Source organism: Nicotiana tomentosiformis, chromosome 5 (genome assembly GCF_000390325.3).
Source record: "Nicotiana tomentosiformis chromosome 5, ASM39032v3, whole genome shotgun sequence".
Taxonomy (NCBI): Eukaryota; Viridiplantae; Streptophyta; class Magnoliopsida; order Solanales; family Solanaceae; genus Nicotiana; species Nicotiana tomentosiformis.
In genome coordinates this window covers 14,510,277-14,528,909 of record NC_090816.1, presented here as the reverse complement: position 1 = coordinate 14,528,909, position 18,633 = coordinate 14,510,277, and the positions used below count along the sequence as shown (strand labels likewise).

The window sequence follows — 18,633 nt, the reverse complement described above, 5'->3', positions numbered from 1 at the left end:
ACTGCCATGCAAATGAAGATATATACAACTCATACAAGGTCGGTCACCTAAATAAACATTAATTTAAAGATTATAATGGTAGATCAAGAAAAACAAAAACATAAAAAAGACGTTAACTTCAAGCCAAACTATTATTCAACGTTGTCCATCAAAGTAGACCACCCTTACCAAACAAAACCACTAATTGTTATTCTTAAAAACCTATGTACGCGTTCGTAGAATCTGCTAATTGAACAAATCTTATCTGTACCAATTAATCATATACTTAAAACATCTTCTATATATACTTCACACACCACTCTTTCATATGATCACAAACCCTCCTTGATAAAATCTTGACTAGGTCTACTCAGCAGTATCAACACTGAACTTTATCAATCAACTTGATCTGACCTCCGAAACTCTGTTCTCATACTTTTACGGTCTTTAATGACCTGAAACACGAACTTTATCAATCAACTCGATCTGACCTCTAAAACTCTGTTCTAATAGTTTCTCGTTCCACGAGTACTACGTATATACCAATGGAGATGTTATTGAAGATGAATAACTATAAGGTGGAGATTTTTCCTATATTTATTCATGAAAAATATAGGAAAAACAAACTCATTAAGGGTGGCCATCAAATGAAAATCAAGGCAAATATGCAGACGAAGAAATCCAATAGTAATTTCTATGAAGTGCTTTCTCTGCGTTCATCAAATGTAGGGTTTGAAGAGATAAAAAAAGCTTATAGATGCATGGCTCTTCAATACCATCCTGATAATTGCCATAATTCAAATAAAGAAGAATCCACGAGACGATTTATTGAGCTGAGAAAAGCATATGAGACTCTTTCTGATCCAATTTCTCGTCAAATTTATGATTCTGAGCTGAGTTTAATAGATTCTTTTGAGAATGAAGTGATTTGGAGACAATCTAAGGAAAATAGGAAGACAGTTTTGACCAAGGAGGTGTGGGAAAGACAGCTTGATGGGTTGAGAAGACGATCTTGTAATAGAATGGAGAAAAAGAAAAGTATGTTCAGCTAGAAAATAAGTTAAATTTGTATTTTTTTTAATTTTAGTACAGTTCACTTGCACTACTTGTTACCAATGTAAGGCCATGCACTGACAGAATGGAGTATAAAATATAGACTTGTAAGTTTGATAGTGAAAAGTATTTATACAATTAAGGTTACTTCAAAAATAATTGCAGATAACTTTATTAGACCACATTAGTTGGTAATTTAAAATAAACTATAAGTAATCTATTATAAATGTTAAATAACACTGATAGTTAAAAAAATCATTACACTGTCAGTGGATTTAAATCCTAAAAATATTGACCTAATCAGGTCATGTATACGAGATCTACCTATGTTTTGTAAGGAACATGTTAAGTTTAGCTTCCAATATTTACTTTTAATACTAATGCCTTTATTGAATGTGCTCTTCTTATTTCACTGTCAGTGGAGTTATTGGACAGTTTAATGAATGTACTCTTCTTATTTCACATCTTGACATTCAACATAATAAACCAATTTGATTAGTGTGACCAAAACCTCTCTCTAGTTCAGTTTCTTGTAGTTATATAAATGCACCAAAAGTTCCACAAGTCAAACAAGTGGACACCAATGATTTATGCATCAGCAAAAATTAGCTCATTTCTAACTCCGGCCCATTGAATCGTGAGTTCTTAATTTTAAGTCTATTATTTAAAATATATTCATAATTTACAATATCTTTAAAGATTAGCCAATTCATCAAAACTTTAGGAAGTATTACGAATATTTGTATCCTAAATTTTTGGGCTGCTAATATAGAATTCAGGAATTTGTGTCCCATATTTTTGAGCTGCTAATTTAAAATTCAGGACTAAGTGTTTTGAATTTCTGAATTGTTAATTTAAAATTCAGAACATAAGATTTAAATTTCTGGACACAATACTTGAACTTTAAGACACGATATCCTGAAGTTTGTACTTTGAGGTTTAAATTTCAAGACGTCATGTCCTGAAGTTTGAACGAATTGGTTTTATCTTTAAATACATTTTAAATTGTGGATATATTTTAAATAACATGCTTAAAAGTGGCTACCTTGTGTCATTTCCACATGAATTTACCCAAGTTATATTCGCAAAATTTGCACTGGCGCCCTATTTGGTTACCCCCATTTAACCTGTACCCACTTTTAAAATTTTTTTTTATAACTTGTACGCACTTTTTAAACAACTTCAACCATTCTTCTTCTTCTTCGGGTGACAGTGATTTTATATAGTGTTTGTGAATATATTTTAAGGTAGTTTATAATATTTTACAGTGGTGAGCTGTTGTGGCGCTTTATTTTTTATTATTACTTAGGGTTTCTTCTTCTTTTTCTTAATTACAAAATGAGTTCATTAAATTTATTGTTCTTTTGACAAATTGATGACTGCGGTTTGTTCTTGATAATATTTGGATGTTACGTTTTAAATTTGAGCTCATTTGAAGTAGATTTAGGTATTAAATCGAATATTGGATTGTTAAAATTCGAAGAACAAATTTCTGTTTCTGGGCAATGTGCACTGCAGGCCTATTTACCTTAAGTGCATAAAAATGTTGGTTGCACTTCAGACCGTTTGGCCTTAAGTGCATCCGAAGTGCAATTTTCACTTCAGACTTCTTGGCCTTACGTGTAGGAAAATGTTTGTTGCGCTTCAGACCTTTTGGCCTTAAGTGCATTTGAAATGTAATTTTTCACTTCAGATTTATTTGCCTTAAATCCATGAAACCATTGGTTATACTTTATACTTATTTGGCCTTTAAGTATATCTGAAGTGTAATTTTTCACTTCAGACTTATTGGCCTTAAATGTAGGAAAACGTTTGTTGTACTTCAAACCTTTTGTCCTTAAGTGCATCTGAAGTGCAATGTTTTTCACTTCAAACTTATTGACCTTAAGTGCATGAAACCATTGGTTGCACTTCAGACCTATTTGGCCGTAATGCATCTGAAGTGCAATTTTTTCACTTCAGACTATTTCTTTTTTAACTTCAGACCCGATAAGTCTGAAGTTGATCGTAAAGTGGGTAGGCTTGCAAATGTTTTTGCAAAGTGGGTATAGGTTCAATTGTGACCCAAAACCGGGTATAGATACAAAAGCCCCATTATATTCACAAATCATTTGATGGTTAAATTGTTTCCTAGTGAATTAAAAAAACAAAAGAAAGAAAAATGGTTTTGATGATAATGATCCATATAGTCATTGATATCATCTCCAAAAATTACTTTAAAAGGTCACGAAGATATAAAGAAGAACGGCCTCTTGTAAGCAGTTAATCAATTAGCACTACTACTGACCAAAGATGTGTTTTGATTTGAGACATACTCTGAAGAAAGCAAAGATCATAACAAAGAAAGGAAATCATGAAAAAGAAGGAGATTCCAAAGGCTTATTGGCTGAGGAGATTGAGAAATGGGAGAAGCAACAAAAGGAGATGATAACTGAAGGAGCTAATCATGATCATGTGCAGCCCTTGGATTCATCATCTGCAAAGAACCAATAATTCTCTTCTATTAAATTCCTTTTGGTACTTCTCTTTGTTAATAGTATTTGATACAAAAGTAAGAAGCCTATTGATACTGGCCATTGATTTCATGTTAGTACCTCTCTTTGTTGACAGTGTTTGACATGTTAGCCTATGTATGAATATCAATTGTGTTCTATTTTCCTCTCTTTTGCTGGCTTACAACTAAGAGATTACTCTGTAATTTTCCTAACCAGGGCTATAATAAAGTGCTAACAATCTAGAAGAGGGAATATTGCTTTTCAGAATAAATTTATTCCGGGAAAAAAGTGAGCTACATAACAAGATCGAAACCAATTATTAGCAGATAAACGATTATCAGCTGATAAAATGAAAAGATCACCAGCCAAAGAATTCACATTATTTAGGAGGCCTGGAGTTCAAAACGTTGAATCAAGCAGAATTCAGATAAGATCGTTTTTCGCCACCAAGTACAAATCCAACCAAACTGCAACATATCTTTTTCCTACAAATTAGCCAAACTGCAAGAAGTCGTTTCCAGATTATCCTAGAAGACTATGGTCTGAACCCCTTAAAGAGGTAGAGAATATTTGCGACAACTTGCAGATCGCAACAACATTCTGAAATAGATCCAATGCATGCCAGTACATAAAAGCCTTTCTGCAAACTGAGCTTTGGCAATAGAAATATCAGATTGGATCCAAAGAGCAGCGGATCAGAAAGGCCAACAGAAGTCTTTAGGAAGGTTCAACAGGAAAATCTTAAACTTCTATAAGCCAAGCAGCAACAACAACAACAACGAACCAGTGAAATCCCACTAGTGGGGTCCGGGGAGGATAGTGTGTACGCAAACCTTACCCCTACCCCGAAGGGTAGAGCGGTTGTTTCCGATAGACCCTCGGCTCAAGAAGACGAAAAGACGACGAAAAGAGATAATATATCAGGACCAACAATAAAAACCAAACTTCTATAAGCCAAGCATGTTTACATAATCGTAGCTCGTCTGGATAGATTAATTAAACTTAATCTCATAGAGCATCTTGGTGTTAATTCCTCGTCAACCACTTCAAATCAGTACAACCTCTTCCTTCTTTGAGTGAAAGCGAATATTGGTACTAGCGTATCCCTCAAATGCATCTTTAAAATTACCCAACAAAAAGAGAAATTTCTCAACTGCAAAGATCAAACTTTTAGCTCACCAACTACACCACATAAAAGCAACGGCAAGCTAGTACTTAAAGCTCTTTCCAAGAGCAGAAAATTTAACTTCACCAAATACTGCGGGCAGTGTTTTAAAAAGCGATCACTTCGTCGCTTTAAGCGAGAAGCGACACGAAGCGATGGCTGCTCGTTTTTCCATGCCTGAGGTGACTCGACCAGATGAAGCGCTCGCTTCAGTCGAAGAAGCGTGAAGCGCAGAAGCGCTCGCTTCAGTCGAAAGGGGTCAGTTTGTTTAAAAAAAAAGTTTGGGTCTGTTTTTTATTATACAAAACAGACCCCTAAGACCAAATTGATCGACCATTTCTCTCTTCTTCCCAAAATCAATTGCTGCTGCTAGGGTTTCATTCGCCAGAGACTTCCTCCAGGTAATTTTTCTTCTTTCTTCTTCTTGTCCTTTCTTCTTCTCCTTTTTTTCTTTCTACTTTCTTCTTCCTTCTTTCTCCTTCTTGTTCCCATCCAGGCGTCTGCTCACCCTAAGGCATTTTATCTTTTTTTCTTTCTTCTTCCTTCTTTCTTCCTTCTTCTTCTTCTTCTCTTCTCTTTTCAGTTTTTCTCGTCCAGCGTCTGCACAGCTAGGGCAGGGTTTTCTTTTTTTTTCCCCTTTTATTTTTCTTATTTATTAATTTTAATATGTATTTTAGTTTATAAAATTAATTACTATTATATATATATGCTATATTTTTCAGTTTATTTGATTTTTTTAATGTGTAGTTCTTTATAAAATTAATTATTATATATATATATATATATATATATATGTTATATTTTAGTTTATTTGATTTTTTTAATGTGTATTTCAGTTTATAAAATTAATTATTAAGAATTGCGCTTCACTTCAATGAAGCGTGCGCTTCGCTTTTGAAGCGAGGCGAGCCCCTGTCGCTTTTTTGCGCTTCTCGCTCTCAAAAACACTGACTGCGGGACATTAAACGGGTTCCATTAACATAGGCAAGGCTAGGATTTGACGTTTATGGGTTCTGGATTTGTCATGGAACCCATAGCTCGTCTTTGTTATTGGTTCACAGTTAAATATTTATACATATTTAATAAATTTCCTAATATAAATATTTATACATAATGAATATTTATACATATTTAATGAATTTCCTAATACAAATACAGTGTCTTAGCAAAAGTGACTGGATTCGGCTGAACCCGCACCTAATAGGCTCGCTCCGCTCCTTGTTCAATAGCTTTTGGAGCCAACAGATGCACTATGCAGCTATTAGCAGAGAACAACCTAACATTCAGTTTTAGAAACCACAGAAGCATAACACTCTGGTTCAGATTGTCCTCCAACTACAAGGAATATCAAGAGATTGATGTCTCATTTATAATATACTACTTCCACACATTACGAATTTTATGATGAATCTTGATAACATTTTAGATTAATGGGGATGTGATCTAGCTAATGCTGGAACATCATGAGCAGAAACCAGCTTTCTGGACATATCAAAATCTTCCGTAGTCAAAAAATTGTGACTGAGAATAACTTCATTATTTCTTCATTTCTGGAAAGAATACAAGTAGTCAACTCTTTCTAACACCAAGGCAAGTGTTGATCTATTCTAAGACAACAAAAAGTGCATCACAAAATACAATATCACAATTAGAAAGAGGAAATGAGATTACGTAAAACGTAATCCGAATTCTCATTCTCATTCTCAATTACATCTACAAAGAACAATCAATACCTCATGTTCGAGTACATGTCGAGTCAAAGTCATCAGGAGCAACTCTAGCAATCCAATTATTAAGCGTCCTCTTAATATCCGAATGATTAACATAAGCCAATTCATACATACTACATAAATTCACCACAAGAGTCTCGTTCAACGCCACAGTCGGAACCCTCTCTAAAGCATTCTCCAAAACCTTAATAGCATCGGATAAATCCCTCGAATACATCAAACACAAAGCCTTATTATTCATTGCCACCATATCCATTCCATCCCTTTCAATACACTCTTCATACTCCCTAACTGCAGAAACATAATCTTTCTCCACTACATACATTAATGCCTTATTCCTACCCACCAAATTCCTCAACCCCGCTTCACTTTCACTCCCTACCATCCCCTCCACCGAATTAAACGCCTTTTTCGCGCCCTCCACATCACCATACTGCATTTTTACATACCCTAATTTCGACAACACGTTCGGATCATCATTCCCACATAACTCAATCAACATATTCAACAACTCCAAGCACAATTTAAAATCTTTTTGACTCAAATGGTGACTAATTATCGTGTTCAACACCAAAATTTCCCTCCTTTTCCAAGATTCCTTACTGGGGTTGGTTAAAGTTTCAACCTTTTTCGATCTAATGTAATCAAGTAGGGTGTAAAGCCGGTCGAGTGACTTCACGCGCTGGCCAAGCGCCTGGGGGAGATAAGCATGGAGCCAACGGAGAGCGAAAGGGACGAAATTGCCCTTCATGTTGGGGTAATGAGAAGGGTAATTTTGGTAATGGAATTGTGGGGAGTTGAAATCTTCTTGGCCATTTTCGAGGAGGGTTTCGAGCTCTTGATTAGCATCGACGGGGCGGCGGAGCTTGGTGAGAGCTAAGGCGTTGAAGGTGAGGTAGGTGAGGTGTTCGTGGGGTTTAGTGAGGAGATTAAGGGAACGCGCGTGGCCGACTTTGTCGAGGATTGATTTCCACGCGCCGCGAGTTGCTAGGTCTTGGAGATCGGAGAGGTCGTGGCAGAGGATGTTTAGGGAGGTGTATGGATTGTTTAGTGGATCGTCGACGACGGTGGTGGTGGTGGGTTGTGGTGGATTTGGGTCGGGTGAACCGGCGGTGTCCATGGCGGAGAGGAGTTGTATACGGCGGAGGAGTGGAGGAGAGAGACTGCGGAGGAGTGGATCGAGGAGCTACCTTGATCTGGATGTTTTAGGTGTTAATGGTGTGGTTTTGAAAGTTCGGGTCGGGCTCTCGAGTGGGCTCGATTTGAGAGGGATCTGGTCAAATTTCTTTATTTTTATTTTTTCATCATGGATCTGGTCAATTGAATTTAGGAAATTTCCACTCAATTATTTTTTGAGGTATTTATTTAATTTTATTTTTTTGTAACTAATTATTTCATTACCAGGAAAATTATTTATATGTTGGAATTTGGCCTTGATTTAAGAGAACAACTTCTGATCGTACTACTTCTATACTTCCTATCCTTCAAGCATATAAAATATACAATACATATTAAGGACCCGTTTGACCATAGATTTTGCCAAAATAAATTTGGATTTTATTTGGCAAACACATATTTGGCCATAGATTTTGCCTATATTTTGGCAAAATCCCAAATCCCAAAACCAACTCAATAGCTGGTTTTGGGCCAAAATATCATTATTATATTTTTTAAAAATTAACCCAAACTTTTGTATTTTATAAAAGAGCCCACCATTTATTATTTTGTAACAATGTTGTTTCGTCTTCTCGGTCACCTGATAGTGTATCATGTAGTTCATTATAAAAATAATAATTTTATATCAAATTTATTTATGTTAGGACTATGGTTTGCGATAATATAATGAATGTTATTGATAATGGTTATGTTGGGTATTTGTGATAGTTTTTAGAACTTGTGGGTATAAGTCATGTTTCATGTTTTTTCAAAATAAATATAGGAAATATGTTTTGAAAACTGATGTCCAAACACATTTTCATCTTCAAACCAAACTTCACTCAAATCAGATTTTTCAGAACAAATTTAGGAATCTATGGCCAAACGCTAGTTAAGAATAAAAGTTTAGAGTTTGCACTATCTGGCTAGTCTTGGACACAATTTCCCCCTGCAGTGCATTTCTTGGATGATCATACGAATTAGAGCTTCACAGCTTCTTTGTTTCTCTTGAAAATATTTGCAATTATGCTCCAGCCTAGTGATGGCAAAATGGATAAAGAAAAATAGTTATGCACTCATATTATCCATTAAAAATGAATTAGATAATGAACTTTTTAAAAACGGGTTAAATATGGATAAAAATCATATTATCCGCTTAGAAAATGGATAACTAATGGGTTTAACTTTTACATTTGTAAAGCCTCCAATTGGGGATTCCTTAAGTTTTGAAAACTAGGAATTCTCCTAAAAGTGATCATATTCAAGAAGTCATGGATAATAGGGATATCCATATTATCCGCCGGTTAACCTATTTTTTATTAGTACTAAATATGGGTCGGGTTGGATAATTTATCCATTTTTGTATTATCATTTTTGACCGGTTCATATCTGACCTGACCCCGCCTGTTTGCCACCCCTACTCCTGCCATATGTGGTAGATGGTTCTAGGCAAAGTCATTTTATACACTACTCCTTCCTTTAGCATGTGAGATTGCCCATTCTATTTGCTCCGTTCAGTTGTAAGAATTCCTTCTAATGCATTGCCATTATAACATCATATGCCATATGCTTGTTGAAAACATACATTTGAAGAAAAGACGTTGATGGCCTTCCACCTTTGATGCACATAATGGACAGCTTGGACTAATCTCAGAGCTCTATTTTATTAGTGTGTCCTTAGTATATAGTCAACATTAGATTGTTAGGTATAATGTGAATACCCATTTTGGATTCCCCAAATTGTTGCAAGTCAATCTCCTCCGAGCCACTTTAGGAAATGTCCCTCTAGTTGATTATGCATTATTCTAATATAGCATTTCCCTATTCATCAGAACTTCATCTATCTTTAGCTCAACTTGAGGGAGATATTTGTGTGCTTTAATAATTTTCTGGACTATCTAAGAAGCTTATGTTGGGTTCATATTCCATGCTTCTTTTCCTCTCATATAATATATGCGAACCCATCTAATTTAGAGTCTGTCAGTTTATGTAAATCATAAATTGCAGAATTTTCTTGAGGATTGCTGTTTTGTTTCAATTTGGATATGAGTTATGTTCAAGCCACCTGTTGATTTAGCCAAGTCATGTTGGACTTATTCTTCGAAACCCATATTTATTTTGTTATTGGTCCATATCAGTAGTCATTTATTTGTAACTGGGTCAAGCCTAATTTTTCTTTACTGATTAATTATTTGTACCTGGGTCGGGTCTTTTAATAATATAGCCTACTTCCAAATATTTCCATTAATAGTTCAATAAAAGTTTCTCTCTTTCTTCTCATTCTCTCTCGAACCCTAGCTCAAGTTTTATCTAAATTTGTGTTGATTTCCGCTGCTAACATGGTACCAGAGCTAGGGTTCCACGTAACCCAGATTGATTTTATTATTGGTCCATTTTAGTAGTCATTTATTTATAACTGGGTTAAACCTAATTTTTCTTTACTGATTAATTTTTGTACCTGAGTCGGATTTTTTCATAAAGTAACCGACTTTCAGATATTTTTAGAGATAAATTTATTTTGTATTTTTCATCAACAGTTCAATAAAAGTTTCTCTCCTTTTTCTCATTCTCTCTCGAACCCTAGCTCAAGTTTTTCTAAATTTTGTGTTGATTTTCACTGCAAACATGATATTAGAGTTAGGGTTCCCCGATGCCCAGATTAATTTTGTATTTGGACCATTTTAATAGTCATTTATTTGTAACTGGGCCAAGCTCAATTTTTTTTTACTGATTAATTTGTACCTGGGTTGGGTCTTTTAATAAAAGAACTGACTTCTAGATATTTTTAAAGACGAATTTATTTTGTATTTTTCATCAATAGTTCAATAAAAGTTTATCTTCTTTCTTCTCATTCTCTCTCGAACCCTAGCTCAAGTTTTTTCTAAATTTGTGTTCATTTTCGCTACTAACATGATATCAGAGCTAGCGTCCCCGAACACCAAATTGATTTTATTATTGGACCATTCAATAATTATTATTTATAATTGGGCCAAGCCCATTTTTTCTTTACAAAATAATTATTTCTACTTGGTTCGGGTTTTTTAATAAAATAACCGATTTCTAGATATTTTCGGATACAGATTTATTTTGTATTTTCATCAACAGTTCAATAAAAGTTTTTCTCTTTTCCTTCTCATTATCTCTCGAACACTAGCTAAAGTTTTTCTCAAATTTGTGTTGATTTTCGCCGCTAATATGATATTAGAGCTAGGGTTCCCCGAAGGCCAAATTGATTTTGTTATTGGACCATTTCAATAGTGATTTATTTATAACTGGGCCAAGCCTAATTTTTCTTTACCGATTAATTATTTGTTCAGAGACGAATTTATTTTGTATTTTTCATCAATAATTCAATAAAAGTTTCTCTTTCTTCTCATTCTTTCTTGAACCCAAACTCAAGTTTTTTCTAAATTTGTGTTGATTTGTGCTACTAATATGGTATTCGAGCTAGGGTTATCCGAAGTCCAGATTGATTTTATTTTTGGTCTATTCAATAGTCATTTATTTATATCTGGGCCAAGCTCAATTTTCCTTTACTGAGTAATTATTTGTACATGAGTAACTTTTAATAAAAGAACCTGTTGATATCCAATTTTGTCCCACTTTTCTTTCGATTAATCTCCTTGAGCTTCAAAGTTATTAATAAACTAAATACCTTATTTTTACTACTATTTTTTTAATCACAATGATTACTACTACTATATCATGATTATTAGTATTAGTACTAGAATTATTAGTATTAGTATGAGTGTTATTACTACTATTATTAATATAAATCACTCTTATCATATTTTATGAAAAGTATATTACTTTTCTTTAGTTAATCAAATAATAATATTATTTTTAAATTCTATACTTTATACATATTTGTTCTTACAATGGCGTTTTACTTAACAATTAGTGTAAGTTAATTTGCAAATTTAAATGCTAGCTATTATAATCATTTCAAGGCATATTAAATAGTTTAATTCACATTAACATTATGTAATATGGTTAATAAAATTGCTTTAATCTAAATTAGAAGCCCAAATAAATAAGAGGAAGAAAAGAAATCCAAACAAAGTCTAAAAGGCCAAAATTTCATCCAAATTAATTGACCAAAGATCCCTTTACAAGACTTAAACGTGGTCCAAAGTAAATCTTAGTAACAACCCATTTTACTACACAATATATATATATATATATATATATATATATTCGGATAGGCAATCACTCCGAGCCCAATCACTCTGAGCCCAATTAAATGAAAACTCAAAACACACATTAATCAAAATAGGTTTTCGTTTCTCTCGCCCTCTCAATACCAGCAACCTCCCCTTCCTTTTCTTTGTTTGATAGATTCTCCTCGTCTTTTTCCCACTTTTGATGAAAAATTTGATTCTCAAGAGCTTTAGCTAGTTAGCCTTATGCCCATTTTGGTGCAAGCTCCTACTCCAGCGCTCCTCATGACTCTGCTCTCTCCAAATCGTCTGTCCTTGAAAGATTTGGTCAAACAAAAAGGCCAATCATACTTTTGAATCCTTGATACTCTGGACACAAAACGAATCGACTTTTCAGAGATATGATTCCTTCTCCAACGTTTGAATTTCAAATGGGTCTTTTGACTTGATTTTGAAAGCTTAGGTCTTAAAAAATCTCGCACAATCATCTCTCAAAGTACCCTAAATTTTCTCTATAATTATTCCCTTTGGCTCTCAGCCGAAACCCAGGTTCTAGAGCACGAAAACACCACAAAAAACTCTAACTTTCAGATCCTTGAAAACCATTTTTACATAGTCAAAATCGAGCGAGTTACTGAATATTTACCCTCTCTTTAGTGGCTTATTTTTCTTTTAATTCTTTCTTCTCTGTTTGGCTTCGACCATAATAGAGGTCACATTTCTTAATCGTTCGAGTCAAATTTGATATTGTCCGTGAGAAACGAGTAGATCTGGACTCGCCCCTGTTCACTGCCCCACAAAAGGTAATATCTGACCCTGCTTTTGATTCTCCTCTTTGGTTTAAAATACTGTTGTTTGCATAGAATAATTATGTTTTGGGTTTCCTTTTCTTTAGTTGTGCTTAAATATGTTAATAAATTTTGTAATCACGTCCTCTAGAAGAACCTCATTGTTTAGGGATTCTGTTTTACGTTGGTTTACTTGGAAAAGTATTAAGTTGTTGGTTCTAATTTCAATTGTGAAAACACGATTTTAGATCTAATCATTGTTCTACTTACCTATGTGTTGAACAAAAGAGAAAGTGTTGGTTGTTACATATTCGTATGTATTATGTTAAGCTTAGTCGGAAACTTAGAAACCATGGCTTTAGGACTCTATCTTTAGTTTGATTGAGTTTGATGTTAACAAACTGTGTTTAAGTTCAATATTTTAAATTGGTAGGTGCATCACATTAATAGAAATCCCGTATAACAACTATATTGTTATCATTTTTTTTATTTCTCCTTTTCTTCGCATGTATGCTCTAGTGCAAACTTGGAGTCTTAATGCAAGACTCCCTCATACCCGAGCATGGAGTCATCATATAACATCTTCCTTAGAGTGCACCCGACGAGAAGAAAACAAGCGAAAATTTGCTTGGGGGGAGCCTATGGCGTATTTCTTACCTTTCCTTCTATCATTTGTTCTATTTAGTCTTTTATGATTGTTGAGCTATATATTCAAGGTTATCTCAAGTCTTGAGATTTTATGTTAAAGTTTTAGTTGATTACTTAGTCTTTCCTCTATTTCACGATAAAAACCCTTTTATCACTAATTATTTTCTTACAATGTTCGATCTAGTGTCCTTTTAAATCAATTCAAACCTGGCCTTCTTTTTCAACAATACAGAACATATTTTGTCAAGAAACCGTTTGCAAACTCTTAAGTTAGAAAAATTGATATTACACGTAACCACTTCATTATTTGTTGCCTTGTTCATATTTTAATCATTTCACAATCTTTATATTTAGCATTAACTAATATTTTCTAGAGGATTTGTTACTCTGCCTTAATTTAAACTAATCTAAGTTTGGATGGTTAACCATTTAAAATGAATCTTAAAGAATACCTTAAAAAACCTTCATTTTAGATTAATTGAACCTTTACCTAGAATCTTTAGGTTAAGTAGGCCATTAACCGAGCTATACTTTATTAAATTACTTTAGGTGTCCTAATTAGGTGGCGACTCTTTTACTTTAATCAAACTCGGATTTGCCTATATATTGTACCTTATTTTAACCAATTTAAAATGGGGTATAACAGAACTGACTTCCAGATACTTTTAGGGACAAATTTATTTTGTAGTTTTCATCAACAAACCAATAAAAGTTTCTATCTCTTTCTTCTCATTCTCTCTCGAAATCTAGCTCAAGGTTTTCCTAAATTTGTATTGATTTTCGCTGCTAACATGGTATCAGAGTTAGGGTTCTCCGAAGTCCAAATTGATTTTGTTATTGGTCCATTTCAGTAGTCATTTATTTGTAAATGAGCCAAACCCAATTTTTCTTTACTGATTGATTATTTGTACTTGAGTCGGGTTTTTTAATAAAAGAATCGACTTCCAGATATTTGCAGAGACGAATTCATTTTGTATTTTTTATCAACAGTTCAATAAAAGTTTCTCTCTTACTTCTAATTCTCTCTCGAACTCTAGCTCAAGTTTTTCTTAAATTTGTTTTGATTTCCGCTGCTAATATCGTATCAGAGCTAGGGTTCTCCGAAGCCCAAATTATTAATCTAAAATCAATACATAAAAAGATTAGAATCTTCATAAGTTTTATAATAATATATAAATACGAAATATTGCAAAGACACTATATAAATTATTATTCACCGTATAACGTTAGTCATTACCCACATTATTATTTACCATAATAATAATCTTTTACACTAGTCCATTATTTATCCAATAATTTTTTTTATATTACAGGACAAACCATAAATTCTAGTACAATACGTCATTTGATTAAAAACTCCTATAATTGACTCTTAAGTCTCTTCGATTCTTTCTATCCACATGCAACTCTTTGCGCGACAAATTACCTAAAAGGTAAGCTGGTTATCTTTTATATCTCTCAAATCTCGAGAATTTTAGCTATTCAATTGAGTATGTGCCTTGAGATGGTAAGTTAACTTCACACCAATATTCTCTCTGTCAAGAATCCTCATGCATTAATCAATTAAGAATTTTGTACCCATCAATTAATTGACTATGCTTAAACTAATATTTTTGCAAAGAAATCATGTATATCTATTTCACTATGCTCCATGCAGCATGTGTCTAGATGAAAATTTTCTGTTATGAAGTTGGCAACTTTTGATTATGTCTGAGGTCGAGTTTCTTTTTCATTGATCTATGTATTATTTTTTTTTTCTCTCTTCTTATTAGTCCTTTTGGTTTATTATGCCCTAGCCATTTTTTTGTTGTTCGTGGGAAAAAAGTAGCATGCATTTTGAGTGTTCAGCCTAATTTTCTGTTGTTTTTATGGTCCATATTTGATGCATTATATTGATCTCATTTTAGTTGATTAACTGTCTAATTGTTGTAGAAGTCATGTAATAAAAGTTATATTGTCTAATATTAATCCTTTTAGAAATACTCCCAGTAATGTTTGCAGCTTAAAAGTACAACATATTCTTTGGACTTTGAACTGAAAAGTTGAAACAATAAGGTGATTTCTAAGATTTCACCAAAGGTTTTGTTGCTTCTTTGATGCTTTAAACAACCTTACCATAGCATTGTAGTCCGAGGAATTGTAGAGGAATTGTAGGTGAAAATTGGAATTACAAAGTGTTCCACTTTGTATTACCATGCTCAGTCCAAAACATACACTAATTCCTTAATCCCAATTCACAAAATCTGCATTCATCTTTTCACTGTTGTAAGTTGAATCCCACTGGTGCTTTATATCTACTGCTACCCAATTGTAAGTCGGCGAACCCTCAACTATTCTGTAACAACTCGACCGATCGTTTTGCTTTTTAGATCCCTATTTTCCTAAATAAGACTCCACATATGTGCTTTTACAATTTTATGACTTGCGAAAATGGTTAGTTCGAGATTTAGAAAGGTTCGGGTTGAAATCGGAACACTTGGTTCCTTGGTTTGGCCTTAAAAGGCTATGTTTGACTTTGGTCAACATTTTGAGTAAACGACCTCAGAATCGAGATTTGACGGTTCTAATAGGTTTGTATGATGATTTCAGACTTGGGCATATGTTCGTATCAGGTTTTGGATGACCCTGGGAGTATTTCGGCGCTTAATAGTGAAAGTTGGTACATTGGAGGTTTTAGAGTTCTTTAAATTTGGGTTGAAGTAGGATTTGGTATATGTCACACCTCCTTTTTTCCGAACGAGATATGGGAGTTTTTTCAATTTAAGTGACATTGTTCGAAATGGGATTATTTATTTGATCAGAGTCGCCACTTGGAATAATTTATGGTGTCCCAAGTCACCGGTTTATTTTAAATCCCAAATCGAGGAAATTGACTCTATTTTTACGGTCCGCGAACACAAAAGACAGGGTAAGAAATTCTATTAATCCGGAAGAAAGTGTGAGGCACTTTCGAGTTCCGTGGTTTTAGCACGGTGGCTTAACAATTTATACTTGGCCTAATTATCTGATTTAATACATGTTTAAAACCTATTGTGCATTCTTTACTTTTAAATCGCATTTAGTATTTATGAAATTTATTTGAATAAGTCGCGATGTCGCGCACTCATTTGTTTTTGTACACATTGCGAACCGCGCCACGTGAAACGCACCCGCGATTTACAACGTGTTAATTTTATTATCATTTGAAGTTACGGTCGGGTCACATGAAATGTACACCCGAATGTGAATTTACGTATCGTGACTATGCCACGGGAACCGTACCCATAGTCACAATGATTAATAATTAATCGCGCCTAAAGCAAGCTACGATGATCATGAGTTATTTTCCTAAACTAATTTGAGATTTTTGTGATGGTCAAAATTAATGGATATAGGGGCATTTGGAATTCAAGAAATATTTTATTTATTTAGAGTATTGACAAGTTATCTACATTTAGAAATATTTACAACTATTTTATTTTTTGTCATTTTGATATCTACTAGCTATTAGGGACGGACTAGCTTATGAATAACTTCTTACTCTAAACCATTAAAATGATCCCTTTGAACCAAATATTTTCTCGACCAAATACTATACCGAAGGCCCAACTCTGTTTTGTTCTTTAAAAGCAAACCACAACCCACTTGATTGAGCCATTGAAGGCAAAGCTCTATTTACACTTCAATAATCACTAAATTAAACCTCCAATTTAGCTACCTAAATCAATTAATGGAGGCATGACAAACACATGAAAATTTGTGCATCTTTTTCAAGGAAATCAACAGAACGAATTGATATAATAAATATGGAATCTCGGTATTCACTAACACTTGAGGACCATTAGGACATGAAATATACAACAATGATACGAGACAAAATTTTGGTTAAAAATAGAGGTAAACACCAAATCAAAATAATAGCAGAAGTCACTAATAACCTGAGGAATGAGCATCCATTACACATAAGAATAACAAAAATCAGGAATCGAGCGAATCTTCAAATTTACGCAAGAACTCAATTATTTAATCATTTACTAAAAAAAAAGCATAATACAGAGAAGTTTCAAACTAACCTGGTTGAACAAAGAAAACTCGAATAAACCGACTAAAGGCAACGGCAAAACTCGATCGAAGCTCAGCAAAACAGAAACAGCTACGACAGTAATCTTCGGCAGCTTTAAAATCTCAATAATATTAATAAGAACTCAGTTACAGCGAGCTCCGGCAGACCAGATCTGACCGGAAAATGAGACAGTAGTAGGAGCATAGACCGCGACCAAAATCCACGATCGGGCTTCGAATCGGCACCGGAACTAGAACTCAAATCCAAACAAACTCCAGCGATAAATTCAAACCAACCTCAAATTCAAACGACTAACTAAATCGAAATCAGAAGAACGAAGCAGGAGTGTATATTTTTTGTGTTTTTCTGATTTTTTTTCTTTGAAACTTGATTAAAAATTAACCAAACTACAACAGTATTTTTGTATATGTTTTTTTTTAATCTTAAAAAAAAAAAACAACGAAAATCAAAGATGAAAAAAGAAAGTTGAAAGTCTGCCTTCTTTTTTGGCTTTTTCTCCACCGTTTCCTCACTCCCTTTTTTGTTTCTATTCCTTATTTTCTAGCCCTCTTTGTTGTCTAATCCCCTTTTGTGTGTTATACTTTATTTTACAAAATAGGGGTTGTTGGAAATTGGCTTATCAAATGAAATAGTGAAAAAAGCTTGAGAAAAAGGTGCAGTGGAGATGGTTGAAAGGTTTGGTGGTGGCTGGTTTGGAAATGGAGCGGCAGCTATTTTTGTGGTGGGTGTTGCTGCTAGATTTTTAGGAATTTTAGAGGCTGCCGTTTTTTGTCTCGAAAATTAGGTCTAGTCTCTTCCCTCATCTGTTTTTAAAAATGAGAAAAGAATTGGGTAATTAAGGGAGAATTTAGGGCAAGCTTGTGGAGAAACTGGGCCGCCGAATTTGTTTGGCCCAATTCGAAAAGATGTGCACCAACAACCCTTTCTTTTCTTCTCATCTTTCATTATTAGACTTTTTTGCAAAATTAGCCACTATGAACTCAAATTTTAATTAAAACCAATTTGTGTGGCTAAACTATTTATATATTTCACTTACTGATTAATTAATGACCTAATTAATTAACTAGCCTAAGAATGTATTTTTTTTTGGTTTTTATATATTTAAATAATACATTTAACAATGTAATTAAATCCTAAAAATGCAATTCAAAAACTAAAATGCTATGAAATTAAGGTTTGAATATTTTTATGATTTTTATGATTTACGATATTCCTAACATGCATAAACAATGCGAATAAATGCAAAACAAATAAAGAAAAAATTCTGAAGTTCATAAAATAATTAAAATTATTTTTGGATTATTTTTTAGGAGTAGTTTCATATTAGGGCAAAAATTAGGTGCTCACAGCTGTCCCTCTTTGCTCGAAAACATGAAGAGTTTTCGGGCAAAGATAAA

General features: G+C 33.7%; 2 protein-coding genes and 1 long non-coding RNA gene across 4 annotated transcripts; 2 read left to right on the top strand and 1 right to left on the bottom strand.

Moving 5' to 3' along the window:
* The first annotated feature begins 524 nt into the window (after positions 1-524).
* Positions 525-1,031, top strand: LOC104114253 (chaperone protein dnaJ 20, chloroplastic-like). The gene has a single exon (XM_009624644.4). It carries the CDS (start codon positions 525-527, stop codon positions 1,029-1,031), a length of 507 nt encoding a protein of 168 aa, XP_009622939.2.
* Positions 1,032-6,196: 5,165 nt separating this feature from the next.
* LOC104114251 (uncharacterized) lies at positions 6,197-7,687 on the bottom strand. The gene has a single exon (XM_009624642.4). It carries the CDS (start codon positions 7,540-7,542, stop codon positions 6,427-6,429), a length of 1,116 nt encoding a protein of 371 aa, XP_009622937.1. The 5' UTR covers positions 7,543-7,687; the 3' UTR covers positions 6,197-6,426.
* A 4,111-nt stretch (positions 7,688-11,798) lies between these two features.
* LOC104114252 (uncharacterized) lies at positions 11,799-16,279 on the top strand. Of its 2 annotated transcripts, none has more exons than XR_011415938.1 (2): positions 11,799-12,540; positions 15,763-16,279. It is a non-coding gene; the product is annotated as an uncharacterized lncRNA (long non-coding RNA). The 2 variants fall into 2 exon arrangements; XR_690352.4 differs by lacking the exon at positions 15,763-16,279 and adding an exon at positions 13,045-14,204.
* Positions 16,280-18,633: the final 2,354 nt, after the last annotated feature.

What these genes read in the sequence shown, in the direction of transcription:
- LOC104114253 (XM_009624644.4), top strand. Translation starts at nt 525, where the DNA reads ATGGAGATGTTATTGAAGATGAATAACTATAAGGTGGAGATTTTTCCT.
- LOC104114251 (XM_009624642.4), bottom strand. Translation starts at nt 7,542, where the DNA reads ATGGACACCGCCGGTTCACCCGACCCAAATCCACCACAACCCACCACC.